The sequence below is a fragment of the Setaria italica genome, chromosome IV (assembly GCF_000263155.2).
Source record: "Setaria italica strain Yugu1 chromosome IV, Setaria_italica_v2.0, whole genome shotgun sequence".
Classification (NCBI taxonomy): Eukaryota; Viridiplantae; Streptophyta; class Magnoliopsida; order Poales; family Poaceae; genus Setaria; species Setaria italica.
In genome coordinates this window covers 17539531-17558781 of record NC_028453.1, presented here as the reverse complement: position 1 = coordinate 17558781, position 19251 = coordinate 17539531, and the positions used below count along the sequence as shown (strand labels likewise).

Below are 19251 nucleotides of genomic sequence, written 5' to 3'. Positions count from 1 at the left end.
TAGAAGTTCAACATCCAAGCTAAATAATTGACTGACTCCCTATGAACTTGTTGTTCACCTCCATCTCACACATTGTGCAGTAGATGACTCCCTATGGACTTGTTGTTCACCTCCATCTCACACAGGATAGTTTAATCATATAGACTCGGAAAGATGCAAGCTCCCTATCTTGATCCACCTTCTATCCTATTCCTTCTCTCTTCCTCTTCAAAAGAAAAAACAGAACAAGTAATGAGCTATCAGTGAATAGAAAGAAAAATAGACAATGATTTGACAAAGATTTGCTGCACAATAGATAAGGAATCCACATATCCAATTAAAGAACATAATGGATTTGCTGCACAAATTCTAGGAAAACAAGCATCTGATGTATGGCAGTAAATAAACACAAATTCTGAAAATTAGTTACACAAATTCTTTCTTGGTTCAGGATGAGCGCCTACACAGTTTTTCTGAGATCCTTTATATATCAGTATGTGGCAGTCAATTCCTTGTGCATATATATGTGTGTCATTATGCCTCCACGAGCCATATACTTTCTATGCAGTGCCATCCCTTTCTTAGATGGAAAGAAATCATAGGTCATGCCACAGGTTAGTCCACGTTTGAGAGACATCATGACTGCATGTTGATCTAGAGATAGTGGGTGCACGACAAGCATCCAAAGTTTGTTTAATTCCTTCAAAGTTTGGTGGACTAACCAAAGTTTGTTCATAGCTACTTTTCCATAGCCTAAGCTCATAGCTACTTTTCCAAAAATTACAGGTCAACCAAACACACCCTGAATCAAGTCTCAGTATGTGCACAGGGATATGGGTAGATAAAAGAAAGATAATTGTAGTACCAGACGCGACAATATGTACGACACACGCAAGACACTTATTTTGATGAGGTTGGACTATATAACAATAGTGTACACCAACTGAGGCAGAGCCATTTCCTGTTAACACGCTAGAGAAAAACGCACAAAAAGGCTGAGCCGCATCCCATGATCAAAAACTGAAGCTCTATACTAATTCTTCTCGAGACGTAATAACGCTTATATCTCTAAGGCAGTAATGAAACGATGACAAGTATGTCAATAAATCCAATATAAACAAGCAACCCCTAGATAAATTAAGTGTTGAGCAGCATGGATTCTATCATGCATGTATCATTCCTTTGACCTGTAATTTAACAATTCTAAGTACACCAATCTAGCGGTACTAAAAAGTTCAATGAACGAATTTAACTTGCCAATGCCATCCTCCTGCTCTACAAAACCAAAAAACTCAAGCAGATTGAAGCTGCAAAGGAGAGTTTAAAAATAGCCAACACTAGTAGAATACTACACAAATTAGCATCTGATGTATGGAAGTAAATAAACAGTTGAAACAAAATAGCATAGTGTCACATACCAAGCATGTTTAGGATAAATTCTCTCCTCAGTGTCTCATCCAATGTTAACAGCATGCTCATTTGATCTGGAATTCTCACAAACACACTAGCAGCTTTGACTTGTTCGCTCCCTGTGAACCCAAGCTTGCGCAGCTCTGCTGTAGCCTTTTCTCTTAACTTCTGTTGATGATCCTCTTTAGAATTTTTCTCTTGAACAGCGACCTCACGTTCCATCACTGCTGCCATTTTCCCAATATTTGTAGACACACCCTTTAGATCACCTTGAACTTCATGTAACATGTCCAAAATAGGGTCACTTGATGTTGCAGATACATGATCCTTTCCCTTCCTATCTGTCTTCCGCCTCTTCAAGCTTGATGAAGCTGAGTCAGTAGAGCGTCTAGGGGTTTCTCTAGACATTCTATCCTCCTCCTCCTCTTGATGGTTACCACCTTCAACTGCAAGTTCTTTCTCTATATTTTCAACTGCTTCGCTAAGCCCTTCTGCGCCTTCACCAGTAGCTATGTCACTCCCATATACGGCAGCCAATGAATCATAATAAGGGAAAGCAACACCATATAGGCCCTTCGCTTCAGGATGATACTGCAAAGGAATGCACTAGTGTTTCTCAACCTTGGCAATCGACACAGAATGTTGCATTGCAAGTTGAAATGAAATACCTACATTGAAGTAAAGTTTAGACATACCTTACAATGTGCTTCATATTGTGTTTTTTTCACATTGAAGCATCTTTCTATTCTCATCCCAGTTGAAGCCACTTTTGTTAAGCATTACCTCCAGTGCCCCGAACTTTGTTCTAAAGTGCCTTACTCTTGACTCAATGTGGGGAACAGCAGGTATTCCACAGTTAGGTAACTTTTCAGCCAGATGAGTCTCAAGCACTGAACAATATCCATTCTTAAAGCCTCCCTCACCCTTCCCACCTTGGGTCCAAAGATATCTCATACAAGGCTTTAACCAATTCATCATCCTCGGCAACAGTCCACTTCCTTTTATTCTTTCCCCTGCCACGGATTGTTGTTGTTGAGCTCTCAGATAAATCCATAGCTGCACAAAAGGCTAACATGTTAGAAGGGATTGTAAAACAAATCTACAAGTAAACTGAAAATAAAAACAGAAGCTTTAAACTTAGTAAACAGAAATAAAAAAGCAAACCTCAATGAGAAACAGAAGCCCTATAATTATTATACAACCCTTGAGCGAGAACATCTCGATAATTAGTCCACTCATTAGATGTCGACACACACGTGATAAATTCTGGTTCACTCATTTCCCCCTCTATAATTTCCCCTGATGATTCCCCTGATGAGTCATCCTCCTCCATTTCCATTGGATCAACAGACATTCTTTGCAAAATTAAATTGTGAAAAGGGCACAAGCCATTATTATTCGGCATTGAGTCTTTATAGGAAAATACGATGGTGATCTCAAAATTCCCCATCGACCCTTAAGCCTTCCAAAACACCTCTCAATGATATTTCTTGCTCTAGCATGCCTCATATTAAAATATTCCTCCGCACTGTGTGGTGGATTTTGTGCAGTCCAACCACCCAAGTGATACCTTTGACCTCGGTATGGAGCTAGAAATCCATTTGCATTTGCATAACCAGCATCAACAAGGTAGTAACACCCTTGAAGAACACGCAACCCATTTGGCCTTGAAATAGCATCTCGAAGCACATGCCCATCATGTGCTGAGCCCTCCCATCCAGGTAATATATATATGAATTGCATGTTAGGAGCACAAACACCGAGAACATTTGTCACAATGTCTCCTTTTCTTGACCTATATCTTCCTTTCAATCTAGTTGGAACTGTTACCTTGATATGAGTTCCATCTAAAGCGCCCAAACAATTCTAGAAATAAAAGACACAACAAATAAAAGAAGGTCACAAAACTACTTTAATTAGGATTTTTTTCTTAAAACTAAAAACTATTTGATAAGTCATTTACCTTAAAATATTTCCATTTACCATCCGTGCTATTCTCCGGTATAGGTTCAGGGGCCTTAAGTAGCAAGTGGTGCAACTTTAAAACAGCTACAAGACATAAGTTGAACTGTCTACTAACTGTCTCACCACTTCAAAAGAAAAATTCTTTTATTGTTGAATTCTTCAAATGATGGGATAGTGTGTATAGGAATTGAGCCACTATCTCCTCTAGAGACATATTCCGTGTTGCTTTCAACCCACCAACATCACTAAGCATTTCACACAAAGTGTAAAATGTTCTCCTGTCCATCCGAAGCTGGCTGATACAAGCAGGATCACTATTGCGAATAAGGTTGCTCAACCGCACATTCCTTTGTTCTATGTTTTTTATCCTTTGTTCAATTTTTAAACATCTCCTTTTATATGCCATTGCAAGGAGTGACCACATATAGTAGTAAATAACAATGATGGAAGTCATCATATTTCTAAGGGCCATGTTCCTTCTTCGGGTTCTTGTGGATAAAGGAAGGCGAGCCATATTGCTGTGCACAACAAGTCCAGAGTAAGCAACACATCTATGTACACCTATAAATGGCTCCAGATAAGTGAATACAAATAGCTGTTGTCCTTAATGCTTTTTTTTCCAAAGTCCAAACGATATACAATACAATAATCTGGGTTGAAAGAATGTTTCAGAAAGGTTCATTCCACAGGTGTAAGTACACTGTATTATTTAAAATCATGAAATACTGGATCAAAGAAATGATAAGCGAACAAGAAAAACATAAACCGGATTACTATGCATGCACTTATACTAGTAGTTTACCAATAAGAGCTAGGTCAATCCCTAAATAGATTTGAAGAGTTCAGTGCACTGATGACAAGGCCTACTACTACTAGCTGCAGACAAAGAAATTTTAAAGAACTGATAATATGACCTCATCAAACCCAGGACAAAATGCAACACAACAAGAACAGGAAATAAGCCTCGACTGTTGAACTACAACATGCTCAAATCCAGCGCATTGCACTTTAGAGTGCGCTCGTGAATGAAGTCAAACCACACTGATGCCTACTTCAGTATGCAGCAACGATTATACTCTGCAGCGTCATTTCCCTTCTTTGTTCTCTTCAGTCACCAGAGGGGAAAACAGAGCAGCCGACTACACATTTTAGTTGCTCGCGTTCCCCCGAAACAGGAAAAGAAAAGGTCTGAGAAAAAAATCGCAAGAAGAACGGCACAAGAATTCGCAAAATCCCCAAGGGATTGGGAAGCGCACAGAAATTTCGAGAGACTAGGAACAAAGACAAGTAGAAATAATCGCGAACAGAGAAACAAACAAATTTCCATTTCGAGACCTCCATGATTGCGTAGAAATCGCGCGTAATAATCTCCCCTATGAGCCGAGAGAAAATGTAAAATAGGGATACCTGCAACTATCCTGGCCGAGCTCGCTCCCTTCCCGCTTCCCCCAATCTTCTTCCAGGGACCGAACAATCCGTGGTGCGATCTGGTGCTAGAGTTTGTGGCTTTAGGAGGGCCGGAGGGTGGGGGGCCTGGGGGCAGAAGAGCCGCATGCCTGTCCTCCGCTGCCTTGCAAAGAAATAGATCTAGAGTTAGAAGAGAAGAGGATTTGAGAGAAGGATGGGAAAGGGAGGAAAATCTCAACACCTTTGTACCGGCGACGAGGGGAGCAGCCACCACCGATGTTCGGGAGACAGAGGACAGGCCACCGGCGGCACACTCCTCCCCGGTGCGAGATGGGGGCGACGGGAGTATCGAGTACGCGGGGAGTTTCCGGGGCAGACGGGGGTATTGAGTGTCCGGGACAGACGGGGGAGATGAGGGGAGCGGTATCGCGGGATACCGGGGAGGGAGCCCTGTAAACGGATGGAAACTGCGGGTAATCGGATTGCGGGTAATCGGATTGCGGAGGAGGTTGAAACAAATGGGTGTATGGGTATTGCTTAACACCCGTAATCTATTTACGTTACATTTACGCGAACCAAAGCCTTCGAAGTTTTTCCCCTAAGTTATGGCCAGAAAAATGATCCACTTCAACAACCAACAACGATGAAGAAAAGTGCCTACTATTGTGAAGTTTTGAATAGGGCTCTTCAGATTTTGAAAATGAGAATATAAAAAGATTTTGGATTCTGGTTGAGCTTTGTGTGGGCCGTTTTCTTTTGGGCCTACGGATTTTGGACTAGTCATCTCAGAAAAGGCGGGGTTATTATTATTACATTTCGCTAGAAGAGCGTAGTTCCTCGAGGGTTTTACCTGTATGCCATTATGAAAGTTGGATCTAACCTCCATGCTCCTAAAAAGTTTGTCGACACCTGTATGCCCAAGTGCATCTTGGTTTATCCCTCCATGCCATTCCGTCCCTATTTTCTGCTAACGGTCGTTAACTGCGGTGAGAATGGACTCAAATGCCCTTAGGCAAAGGAGGTCTGTTGAACTTAGTTGTTTGCCTCGGTGCCACTCAGAGGTCTGCTGTTTTGGCGCCAAAGGAGGCAGTGGTGTTGGCGCCAAAAGGCAGTGGTGTTGGTGCAAAACCCTCTGTGCTACTCTATATATACATCTTGAGCCATATCTGTTGGATCTCATCCTCTCCTCTGCTCTCTCCTTCATTCTCACTCTCATCCACTCCTGGCGCACCCTATGTCTGAAGCTTCCAGCAGCTATGGGGGGAGGGTCAAGCGGGTCTTTTGCCCGAACTGTCATGTGCTTGCCAACCGATTCATCTCCACGACAACAAAGAACCCAAACCGTGCATTTCACAAGTGCTCATTCTTGGTTGCCCTTTTTTGTATGTTTTCCAAGTGCTAATGCTTCAGTTTCTTTGGCTTGCAGTTTGGTGGTTGTCAATACTACCAGTGGGAGGATGAAATCATGGACAGTGGCATGCAGTCACCTACAGCGCCAGATCCCCTACAGGCAGTTCCCCTGCAGGCAGTGGCACCACCTGATCCACTGTCCATGTACCAGCATGTTTCCAATGGTGCTGGAGTGGTAGGCAATGCAGTAGTGGAAAATAGGGGAGACAATAGGGTTATGCAACAGCTTAGGTGGCTAGAAAAGATGGTATATGTATGCATTTTTCTTGCTCTGTATGCTATTATGAAGAAGTAGGGTTATGCAGCAGCTTGTGTTTGTATGAATTGACAAGATGTATGGATGGATGCATGAATGAATGAATGAATCAGCTAAGGTTTTATCACATTTCATCATGTCTTCAACATTAATGACACAAAAGATAGTACATGACATCCAGGTTTAATCACATTACAGCCAAGGTTCAAATAATACATGACATTTCATCACTGAGTAATAGTATCAGTTCCATCCACCAAAACATCCAGTTTTCATCACATCCAAAGTGCTGGACATGGCATCACAGAGCAAAATAAACAAAGAAGGGCTGGATGGGGTACCTTTCACTGCAGGTGCAGTTTCTTCTTGCTCCTTGTATTAGAAGAAGGGCTGGATGGGGTAGCTTGGCTGGCTGCTGCAACTTGAAGCCTCTTTGGTGTCAGCTTCTTCTTAACTGCTGTCTTCTTCCTTGGTGTAGCAGCCTTGATAAGGAGAGTGTCCACTGGGTCTGTCTGTACTGTGCCAACTGAGGTCTCATGATAAGGAGCCTTGATAAGGAGAGTGTCCACTGGGTCTGTCTGTACTGTGCCAACTGAGGTCTCATGATAAGGAGCCAGGAAAACAGTCTGCAATGGTATTGGGTCATTGGAACTAGTTCCAGACCTTGTGACAAATATGACAGGTTAGATGATAACAAATGGTGCATGAAAATAACAAGAGAATTGCTCATAAGCTCACCTGGTTGATGTACTTGTAGTTGTAGCTGAAGAAGAGGAAGGTGCCTTCCTACTTCTTTTCTTGGCACCAGAAGAAGAAGGTGGCTTCCTACTCCTTTTCTTGGCTGCTGCTATGTCTACAGCCTCAATTATTGGGAATTGCATCACTGATGGAGTAGCAACCACAATGCTTGTCTCTGTGTTACATCTTGCTACTTTTTTCAGTCTTTTCTTTGGGAGACCCCTGCATAGGACAAATCAATATAAGTTGCAAAACAATATGAATGTACACTGATTTCAGTTAAGTTATTGTACCTTTGAGCCTCCATTGCAGCTATGTCTTCAGGATTGCCATTCTTGCAAGTATACCAATGGTGCCCTTTTTCATGGCATATTGGGCACTCATGGGACCTTGAGCTTCCCTTCTGGCTGCTGCTGCCACCTTCAAGTGCTGATTTCATCCTATTCTTTCTTCTTCCTCCAGCTATTGCCCTAAGTAATGGAGTGTGCATGAAGAAGCCATGGGTGCTGTTGGGCCACATACTCTTGTCAGGAATGCAAGGGATGGAACCTTCATATGCAATTTTGAATTTGTCGACAGAATAGTAATCATGCACATAGTCTTCTAGTTTAACACCAGGGATTGAAGTGATGTAGGCAATAGCATGTTTGCAAGGGATTCCTGACCCTTGCCAAACCCTATAGGTGCAGGTTCTCTCAGGTAAATTGACCACAAATCTATATACACTGCCACCCTGAGCACAAATCTCTGCCACACCATCAGGGGAATCAGTGATGACTTCAATGTCAAGATTGTAACTGTCTTCCCTCAGTTTCCTCTCAATGTGAGGCAGAATCTTCCCTGTGAATTTCATGGCAACTCTCTTCCTATGATTCCATTTAATCAAGAGCTTCTGTGTTATAGTGTCCAGTAAATCATCAATATTCTTCCCCTTTTCAGGCTTTATCCAATTGTTGAATGATTCAGCTAGATTGTTGGTGACATAGTCCACCTTTGATCCTGTCCTGTACTGGCTCCTTGTCCAAAGCTTCTTGTGGTTTTCATGTAGATATACCATTGCCTCAGGTTTGGCTTGAGCCATAGCTGTATAATGCTTGTTGAACAAATATGGACTCCATGAATATGAGGCAGCCCATAAGTGGTCATCAAAAACCTTGCCACTGAATCTTTTCTTGAAATTTTGTACTAAGTGGTACATGCACTCCCTATGTTCAGCTTCAGGGAAAACTTCAGAGACCCCATTCGTCACTGCCTGGCCACAGTCTGTACAGAAGGTCAGTCCATCTGGGGATCCAATTACTTCTTTTAACCTCTCCATGAACCACACCCAATTCTCATTAGTCTCTGAATCAATTACACCAACAGCTACTGGGTACATCCAGTTATGTCCATCTACTGCACAAGCTACACACAACTGTCCTCTGAACCTTCCATTTAAAAAAGTGCTATCTACTGCAAGATATGGTCTACAGCCTCTAAGAAATCCATCTACACATGCTTTCAATGCAAAGAATAGCCTATTAAACCTAATCTTATTGTTGATTGTGTGATGATCAATGATAACAAATGATCCAGGACTAGATTCCTCTATCTGGGCCTTAAACCTAAACAAATTGTCAAAACTTTTATCCCAAGGCCCATAAATATGATCCATGGCAAGATTTTTACCTTTGTACACTCTCCTGTATGGCACATTAACTTTGTACTCATTCTTCAATCTTCTAATCAATTCTTTTATCCGAATGTTGCCATCTTCCTTCAGCCAGTCTACCACTTTATTGCAGACCCACTCTTGTGTGATCCCTACACACACACCAACCCTCTTAGCACTCTGACAATCATGAGGATGTGGGTTCCTTTTCACCTGCAAAACAGTCAACACCAATGCATATTAACAACTGATGATTCATTGCAAAACAACTGGAATTTACAGAAAGTAACGCAACTCATGTACCTTAACTGTCACACCATCCTTCAGAGTTGAAGCATGAATCCTCCATTAGCAATCAAGCTCCTCCTTGAATTTGCAGTGCACCCTATATCTCCCTGGATCACTCTTCTCAACTAAGTAATGGTACTCATGCTTAGCAGAATGAGAAGCTAAAGCAATCTTAAATGCTTTCATGTTTGAATACAAAGTGCCTACATCCATAGGTGGGTTCTTCTTGTCGTAATTGACATCGGGCATAGGTTCAGGGCCTCTATCTGTAACCATCTCTTCATCAGACTCATCATCAGAACTCTCATCTGACTCAGAGCAGATTTCATCCTCAGAAATCTCAGCTTCCCTTCCTTTATTGCCAGCTTTAGGATTTAGGGGAGGTGGAGGGTAGTTGGGACCAAGGTCAAGATATAGCCCTTCATCGTCAACGCCCACATGCTCATAGATTGGGTTTGGGTTAGCTAAGATTTCAGGTTCATCATATTGTGTGTGTGTACTGTTGCTTGCTTCACCTAGGATTGGGGATGCAATAGAAGGGGTCACTGGGGGATCAATAGATTTGTCACTGCTACCAAACTCCCAAACTGGAATGATAGGAGGATCAACACTTGGCTTATGATATGCAAAAGTGAGGAAGCAGCATTTCGAAACCTTATGTTTTTCAAACATTGCAAGCAAATCTTGGTCAGTACAGACTTGGATGTTGACCTTAGTGTCCATGCAGTAATAAAAAACTTTAACTAAGTCTCCATAGCCATGAGGATTCTTGTCAACAACTTCAGCAACCAGGGATCTGAAGTTAGTTCGGTCAGCATCAACAACTTTGCTCAGCTCGTACCACCGAGTCCGACAATTGTGAGCAACAATCCGGATTTCTAAGTTGTAGCTACTGTTGGGGTCCATCCTACAGATGAACAAGGAGCAGGGAATCAACACTACAAGCATGGTGACGGTGCACAGGCGCAGGGCTAAGGGACCTAAGACCATGCAAGCGAGAGTACTCCGCAAGCCAAGGGGGGAAGCAACCATTTGACTTACCCGTCTGGAAACCAATCCGGTCGATCCCCGACGCCGTTGTTCCCTGCCATGAGAAGCCGTGTCAATCCACTAATCCAATGCACGGGGGCTTCTTCTTCTTCTCCAGAACGCCTTCTTCTCTCCCCGCCCCACCCGTCAACGCCGCCACTGACTAAGGTTCCACCGCCGTCGCTACGATTTCGCCGCCGCCGCTACGATTTCGCCGCCGCCGCTAGGGTTCGGCAACGGATAGAGTGGGAGGAGAGTGAGAGATGCCGGTCAAAATTGGTCAACACGACCTCCGCGCATATGCCTTAGAGACTAAGGGTACACTGGACATTTTCGATGCCCGGGGCCCGCTTGTAAGAGCTCTCAAACGGCCAAAACCGAACGGAATAGGGACGGAATGGCATGGAGGGACAAACCAAGATGCACTTGGGCATACAAGTGTCGACGAACTTTTTAGGAGCATGGAGGTTAGACCCAACGCCATGGCGGCCTCCCACCTGCTGCTGCGAGCGTCCCTCTCCCGCATCCTCCGCTCCCCACCCCACCTCCCCGCCTCCTCGCACGCCCCTGCCCTCGTCTTTCTCCACCGCCTCCTCCACTCTTCTGCCGTCGCCGCGTCCTCTTCCACCTCCTTCGCAGCGGAGGACCACCTCGTCTCCCGCTGCGGCCTCACCCAGGCGCAGGCGCTCAACGCCGCTGCGAGGCTCTCCCACCTCCGGTCCCGCGCCAGGCCTGACGCCGTGCTCGCCTACCTCTTGGGCACCCTCGGCATCCCTGCTGCCGACGTGGCCAGGGTCCTCGTCTTGGACCCAAGCTTCCTCTGCGCTGTGGAGAAGAACCTGGCCCGGTGCGTTGCCGACCTGCACGACCTCGGCCTGTCGCGGGACGAGATCGCGCGCCTCGTTCCCCTCGCCCCAAACTCCTTCCGCAACAGGTTCCTCCGCAGCAATCTCGAGTTCTGGCTTGCCGAGCTCGGGTCTTTCGACAAGGTCCTGCAGCATGGATCTGGACAAGGTTGCCAGGCCCAACGTGGCCTTCCTCCGAGGATGCGGCTTGGGCATTTCTGAGATTGTTGACACCAATCTGTACTCCGGTCGGCTGTTCACCATGAACCCGGAGCTTCTCAAGGAGACTGTCCAGCGAGTGGAAGAGTTGGCTTGGAGCGTGGCGTGAGGATGTTCCGCCGCGCGCTTGCTGTGCTCGCTTTTGCTGGCAAGGAGGTTGTTGCCAGGAGAATAAAGCTGTTACAGGACGTTGGGTTCTCAAAGGATGATGTGCTGGCGATTGCGAGGAAGCAGCCTCTCGTCCTGGGTTTGTCTGAGCAAAAGATTCACGGCAATATGGATTTCTTGATGAAGGATGTCGGTCTGGACTTATCATATCTTGTGCGAAGGCCAGCGCTGCTCATGTATAGTGTTGAGCGGCGGTTATTACCCCGGTATTGCTTGCTCAAAGTTCTCAGGGAGAAGGGTCTGCTGAAGGGTGTTCCGGACTACTATGCCAGTGCCTCGATGGCTGAGAAGATTTTTGTGGAGAAGTTTGTGCATCCTTTCAAGAACCATGTCCCGGGCCTTGCCGATGATTATGCCTCCAAATGTTTGGGGAAGGCAACGGATGGAATTGCTTAGCCAAAAGACTGAAATGGATGTTGCTGAAACTTGTAGTGGAGCGCAAGTAGGTACTCTGACGCATTTGCCACTGGTGCAAATGTTTCTTCATTCACCATTTACTTCTTGGTTGATATGACTACCTATTTGCTTTGTAATCAATTTGTTTTTCTTTAAATCACATATGAAGGGGGTACACTGTACCTCAAAGGCTCCAATGGCAAGCTAAGTGCTCTGCTCAGGGTCAGCGAGCTTGTCATGGCCATGCGGCAGTGAGTGGATCGGGGAGGTTGCCGGCCGCTGTGCTGCCGGTTTCCTGCCCATGATGCAGGTAGATGTAGCCGAGGTAGTGACGAGCAGCAGGGAGATGAGAGCAAGAGAACAGGGAGATGAGAGCAAGAGAACAGGGAGACGAGGAAGTAGATTTGTTCCTGCTTGTCTGTTCCTGTTTTGCGGCTTCGTATAAATAGTCAGGATTACAGACTCAACAACTTAGCTAGAGTTCCTCAACTGATCAAACAACTTGATAACAACCAAATCTAATCCAATGCTAACCTGAAACAAACTATGTCTTGCTGTTGAAACCAACTATCGGAACCTCATCGTTGCTTTTTATCCCTGGCGCCTCCTCTGGTAGGTGATGCCGACCATAACAGAGCTTGTGTGTTAGACATAAAAAGAACACTTATTGGTTTTATTGTTTATTAGTAGTGTCCTTTTATTTTTTCGATGAAGAACGAGGTAAGTCAAATGGTAAAGACACTGCCTTGCGGGTACAGATACATTTTACAGTACTTTATGCATACAGTCATATAGTCATGCATATATTCATAAAATATGTCCACAGGTGAGGTGTATTTGGTTTTTCTTGAGTTAATGCCCATTACAGTAACCATTATTAGAGCCTAACATGTCACTGGATGATGTGGTTAAATGATATTTCTGCACCTAAGATGATCCCAGTAGGCTTTTATGATTTTCTAAAAATATATAATAGGTTGAATATTTCAGAAGGTTCGTAGTATTCCCACTAACTGCATCTTGCTCTTAACAGGTTTGCTGTGAACAATGTTTTATTGAGTTCATTGGGTCAGCTTGATAATATATTGATTGTCTCTTCCTACAGGTCTAACGGTGACTGAATCTACAGCAGCAGTATAGTTGTCAAGATCCACGGTGCTGGTTGACAACCTGCCATAACATGCAAGTTGTTTCTCATTGTCCTAGTGCAGTGTATAATTCACTCACTATGCAAGTTGCCTGTCATCTTCTGTTTTCCTGTGAATGTATGTCATGAGGAAAATTTAGCTTTTTTCCATGGTAATCATACAAAGGCAATATGTAACATAATCCCTCTTTTAGGTTTTAGAAGCATTGAGCTTGGTCCTCTTGTTCTGAATTTAGACTATTTGGTTAGAGCATTTGTAGCTCCTTTTTCGTTACATGGTACTTGGACTTATAGCATCGGAGGGAGATACCTGAAGTGGTTTTAATCTGGCAAGAATGATTTACAGTCTTTGCCAATATTAACCTCTCTCATCATAAGAACACATTAATCTTATTTTTCCCCATATGTTACTCCCTCTATTTCAAATTGTAGGTTGTTTTAGCATTTTTAGATACATGCTTGTTGCTATGCATCTAGATATAAATCATGTCTAGATACATAGCAAACTCCTCTTGTTCGGGCTGCTGACCCTTCCTCCTGTTCGGGCTGCTGACCCTAGACACGAGTAGTACATTGCAGCTCTGCTCCATGCATTTCACATGCAAGCAGGAACGACTTGAGCTGCGCCCTGAGGATCTTACCGGAAGGTGACCGCGCAATGCTGTCGACGAACACCACTTTCCTGACCTCCTTGTACGGCGCCACTTTGCTCTGAACGAAGGAGAGAACGTCCTGTGCCTGCAAGCGTTTGCTCCCTGGTTTCTTGACCACGAGCGCCACTGGGATCTCGCCGGCCTCCTCGTCAGGATACCTGTCGTGCCGATCCATGCAAAGTCGCATCATCAATTAACACACACACAAAAAAAAAAAATCAGAGGCGTACAAGGTAAGAAGTGGCAGCGTGCGCACGGTGCGACAGCGGCGTCGTGGATGTCTGGGTGGACGGCGAGGACGTCCTCGAGCTCGGCCGGCGCGACCTGGTAGGCCTTGTACTTGATGAGTTCCTTGATCCGGTCCACCACGTGGATGAGGCCACCGGAGTCGAAGTAGCAGAGGTCGCCGGTGCGCAGCCACCGGCCGCCGCCGTCTTCTGCGTCTGTGGTGACCAGAGCTGCGGCCGTGGCTTCCTTGCTGCGCAGGTAGCCCTGCATCACGGAGGGGCCTCGGATCCACAGCTCGCCGACGTGGTTCGGCGGGAGGGCCTCCCTGGACTCCACATCCACGATCCTTGCCTCCGTGCTCGGGACCAGGCGTCCGATGGAGATGGTCGGCGGCTCGTTGGAGCACTCGACGCCGTCGTCGTTGCCGTGCTCGTGCAGCAACTGCGGGAGGTCGCACATGGTGACGATCCCCGTCGACTCAGTTAGCCCGTAGCACTGCAAGCACGCAAACAACATTGTGAAGCTTGACGATAGATCTCTGCATCATTACACCGTTACGTGCCCGACAATCAATTATCATATATACTCCCTCAAATTTTGTACCTTTAATTTTTAATGAGACTCATCTAATTAAAACAACACTCACGCCAATAAAAAAAAACATACGAAGAAGCCCTGTAGAGCCAATCAAATGACTCATCTTTTTGCTGTATCATTATCGAAAAATGGTCAATGCTTACTGGTAAGTCCATTGAGAATTGAAGGGTAGCAGCCTGATTTAGCAAAGTAGCTTCATTATTTTGACGTAGTTCAAATGGATATAATTAATAGTTAGACTTTTACAAGAATTTTTACAAACTCCAAGCCCAAAATTTTGACTTCTGAATGGAGGGTGCAGGTAACTAAGAAAGATTCTTCCCGTGTTGCACAAAACTCCCAACCCAATGATTTTGTAAATACACTTTGACAGTCAAACTAGTTACAGAAATGATAATGAACAAGAAGTCAACTATCTAGGGGTCGATTAACAAGTATGTTGTGTGTGGTTCAAGAATGCTACACCTGGAGTAGTATTTAGAATGTGGTGGGCACTTAAATTTGACTTGGGGGTTGTGAGGCCTCTGCATCTGGATTAATATAAACTGGACTTGCTATAACCTTATGTAGTGTTCTACAAGTGCAATACAAAAGGATTATATTCATGAACGATATATAAGCCATTATTATGCGTCACCGCCGAATGACGATATGGATGATGCTGTCAAATGGAATTATATATATACAACAGATCGTCGCATAATAAATTAGTTACTTATAGGATGACGCCTCTAGGATTTTCAACTACAAGATGCCCAATGTATATTCGTATTTAATGCACTGTATGCAATTTTAAACAAACAATGTGACCAAGAAAATATACATCTTGATTTGATGCGTACAACTTGTATTTGCATAAATCGCATCGCTGTCAAATGTAATCATTGAACAATACTACAATGTTCTTGCTTTTAACCAATATACATGTATGAATTTACAATTTTCGCTTCCATTTGTACTGATATTTGTTGACCAACAATGTGATTAGTTTCGAGACTGTTTTTTCCATGTACATCTTAAAGACAAAAGGAATAACAGACTAACAGTGATCGATGAACTCTTCTATTCGGTAATGGATCGAAGAAACAAGAACACGAAATATTAAAGGTATCATCAGTGACTAGTGACTAACCTGAACAATGTTCACCCGCGGGAAGCAGCTACGGAAGCGCGCCATGTGCTCACGCTGCAACGGCGCCCCGGAAGACACGACCTCCCTCAGGCACAGGCGTCGCGTTGATGTCGACGATGGCTCTCCGGCGGCGACCTTCGCCATCTGAACGACCATGGGCGGCACCGCCAGAAGCCTGGTGACCCTGTGCTCCTCCATTGCTGCCATCAGCCTGTCCACCGAGAACCTGCCCGGAACCAGCACCGCCGTCGCGCCTATTGCCGGGGTGCCGAGAACGAACGCCGAGAAGCCGAACATGTGGAACATGGGCAGCACGCACCCGTACACGTCCACGCCGTCGTCGTCGTCGCCGTCGCCACGGCGCCAGACGCGCCGGAGGAACGCGGCCGCGGCGATGACGTTGCCGTGTGTGCTGACCACGCCCTTGCTCCTCCCCGTCGTGCCCGACGAGTAGAAGAGCAACGCCGGGTCGTCGCGGCTGATATCATCGGACGTGTACGCCCACGTGTCGTGACCGTCGATGCCGGTGAGGAGCTCGTCGATGAGGACGACGACCGGCGAGGCGGTCAGGGAGCTCAGCTTGGGGGCCAGCTCGGCGGTGGTGAGCACGAGGAAGGGCTCCGAGTCGCGGGCCTGGTCGGCGAGCTCGTGGGGTGTGAGGAGCGGGTTGGCGGTGGAGAGCACGGCGCCGAGGGCGAGGACGCCAAGGGAAACGACGGGGAAGTGGAGCGAAGTGGGCGCGAGGAGGAGCGCGACGTGGCCACGGCGGAGGCCGAGAGCGGAGAGCGCGGTGGCCACCTTGAGGGAGCGCGCGCGCAGGTCGGCGAAGGAGAGGGTGGCGCCGGTGGTGGCGTCGACGAAGGCCGGGCGGTCGAGGGGAAATGTCAGCAGTCGTGGGAAGAGGTACTCGGGGAATGAAGCGGCGGTGGCGGCGGCGAGTGGAGGGTGGCTGCTGCTGTAGGTGCCGGTGGCGGCGCAGAAGCCGGCGGCGAGGTGCGCCTCCGTGTCCGTCTCCGTGTTGCGTGGGCTGCATGAAGCCACCATCTTGTCTGACTTTCGGCGATCTCCAGCGAATGTTAGACAACATTTTAAATATACGGTGAGGTGCTTGTGCTTCCAAATTTCATTCCAACTTTGGCCGTGTTCATACTTTACTTCATACCACAGTACCACACCCAAAGAAAGGGTTAGAGCGAGGCTGAAGTGGCGGCGGGCCTGACTGACGTTGTGTGGTGGCGCCACTCGGCCGCCAATGCTGCATGGGCCGCTGGCGTAAGATGATCCAGTGGCGGCCCACACTGAAGCAAATACTTTGTTAACTGCACCCATCTTTCGTTTCTTTGACCATCTTCACTGGGCGGCAACACGTGTGGTTTGTGTTAAGGAACGGCGCGGTTGCGGATTTCTGATCCGGCTCACTTCGCTTCTAGCAGTAGATCAGGCGTGAAGAAGACGTAGAAGATTATCCGAATCCCTTCCCCGTAGCACATGAGATTAGCACACAGGAGACAAATGTAGATAGAACTTGTTCTCTCTCTTGTTCATAATATATAGATCGGTACATGTTCCTTTATATAGCCTTGACCCTCCAGAGGTATATTTAGTATGAGCCCACAATTATCCCTAGGTTTAGGGATTTCTCAACACTCCCCCTTGGGCGAATACCTCGAGTAACTCATACCTCATTAAAACTCCTAAAACCCAGTGGGAAAAATTTGAAGAAAGAGTGCATAGTGTCGCTAGATGTATTGCACATGTTGCCTCGTTAAAAACCATTTGTGAGAAACTTCTGAAAAACTCACTTTTGGAAAAAAGAGTACAACAGATGTATTCAGGATAATTTATAATCTTCAGGATTATGGAAATCAGGATTTTCTGGATCCGTGAATAAGGGCAAATATTCAGGGGTAATCTCAATCCTGCAGGTCTTCGTCTCATTCCAATACCGCGGGTACACTTTGTGAATGTAGCAGTTGGTAAAGACTTAGTGAACAAATCAGCAAGATTGTCACATGACTAGACTTGCAAGACACTCACCTCACCCTTCTTCTGGAGTTTGTGAGTGTAAAAAAATTTAGAAGATATATGCTTGATCATATTACTCTTAATATACCCCGTTTGCATTTGTGCAACACATGTTGCATTATCCTCGTAGATAATGGTGGGAGTTTTAGTAGTTCTAAGATCACGTGACTTCTAGATATGGTTAGTCATTCGGTGCAACCAAACACATTCATGTGCGGCTTCATATAATGCAATAATCTCAGCGTGGTTTGTAGATGTTGCTACTAAAGTTTGTTTGCACGATCGCCAAGATACGGCAACACCTCCACAAAGAAACACGAAACCAGTTTGCGATCTTGCATCATGTGGATCAGACAGATATCCAGCATCTGCATAGCCTACCAAGCTTAGGTCCCGATTCTTCTGGAAAAACAGACTAAGATCTTTGGTGCCCTTGATGTATCTAAGTATTTTCTTAACACCTACCCAATGTCTTCTGATTGGGTTTGCACTATGACGTGCTAGCAAGTTTACTGCGAAGAGAATGTCAGGCCTTGTGCAATTTGCAAGATACATTAGTGCTCCAATGGCGCTCAAATAGGGAACTTCAAGTCCTAAAGGTTCCTCATCATCACTTTTCGGTCTAAATGGGTCCTTGTCCTTCTCAAGCTAAGTGATCTAACAACCATCGGGGTCTTCAGAGGATGAGCCTTTGACATATTAAATCTCTCGAGGACCTTTTTCGTGTAGGTTGACCGGTGTAAAAAATTCCTTCAGGGAGATGCTCGATCTGCAAGCTCAAGCAAAACTTGGTTTTACCTAAATCTTTCATTTCAAACTCCACCTTGAGGTAGGTGCTTGCCTCCTCAATATCCTCTGCGCAGCCTATTATGTTCAAGTCATCAACATAGACTGAGATGATACAAAAACCCTTCTAGGATTTCCTAATAAATACGTAGGGAGAATCAGTATTATTAATGTATCCCTTCTTCAGGAGGAAGTCACTTAGCCGGTTGTACTTACATCCGACCAGACTGTTTAAGCCCGTACAATGCCCTTTGCAACTTAACGCTGTACAAGTTGCAATTTGTTTTAGAATCCAGAATTTTCAGTCCATCCGAATCCAGCGACCCGTACAGGTATGCCGTCACTACGTCCATCCTCTGCATTTTCAAGTTTAAACCTGCTGCCATAGATATTAAATATCGGAACATTATACCACTCATAATTGGAGAATATGTTTCATCGTAATCGATGCTGGGTCTCTGCGTGAACCCTTGTGCTACGAGCCTCTCTTTGTATCTCACCACCATATTGTTTTCATCCCTCTTTTGGACAAATACCCACTTGTATCCTATAGCGAATATTTAGGGGGGCGTGAGGGTGGCTGGCCCGAATACTTGCCTCTTAGAAAGCGAGCACAATTCCGTCTCTATTGCTTCTTTCCATTTGACTCAATCTAAGCGTTTCCGACACTCTACCATGGACTTTGGTTCAGGATCCTCAATCGCGTTTGCGATTTTAGAGATGAAATTAATGTTGATATTTGTAGTCTTTCTGTTATATAGTTCTCTTGATTCAGCATAGTTTATGAAAATTTCTTCAACGGAATCATCTGGCTCTTCATGATTTCCCAAATTACTTGAGCCTAGTTTTTCCGTTGTCCTTGTGCTATTATTTGTATTTGTGCGCACATTTGCATTAGGACTTTCACCTTCAGGGTGTGTCT

At 45.4% G+C, this 19251-nt stretch overlaps 1 protein-coding gene and 1 pseudogene across 1 annotated transcript; both read right to left on the bottom strand.

Annotated features, from left to right (window-relative positions):
- Window positions 1–1389: 1389 nt before the first annotated feature.
- LOC101767327 lies at window positions 1390–2443 on the bottom strand (annotated as a pseudogene).
- Window positions 2444–13439: 10996 nt separating this feature from the next.
- LOC101765277 (putative 4-coumarate--CoA ligase-like 8) lies at window positions 13440–16562 on the bottom strand. The gene is made up of 3 exons (XM_004966913.2): window positions 15519–16562; window positions 13818–14284; window positions 13440–13719 (listed from the first exon to the last, which is right to left on the bottom strand). The coding sequence occupies exons 1-3, from the start codon at window positions 16560–16562 to the stop codon at window positions 13464–13466; spliced, it is 1767 nt and encodes a 588-aa protein (XP_004966970.1). The 3' UTR covers window positions 13440–13463.
- Window positions 16563–19251: the final 2689 nt, after the last annotated feature.

Coding starts and splice junctions, on each gene's coding strand:
- LOC101765277 (XM_004966913.2), bottom strand. CDS start 16,562: ATGGTGGCTTCATGCAGCCCACGCAACACGGAGACGGACACGGAGGCG. Junction 14,285..15,518: donor CGCGGGTGAACATTGTTCAG/GTTAGTCACTAG, acceptor GCGTGCTTGCAG/TGCTACGGGCTAACTGAGTC. Junction 13,720..13,817: donor CACGACGCCGCTGTCGCACC/GTGCGCACGCTG, acceptor TCGGCACGACAG/GTATCCTGACGAGGAGGCCG.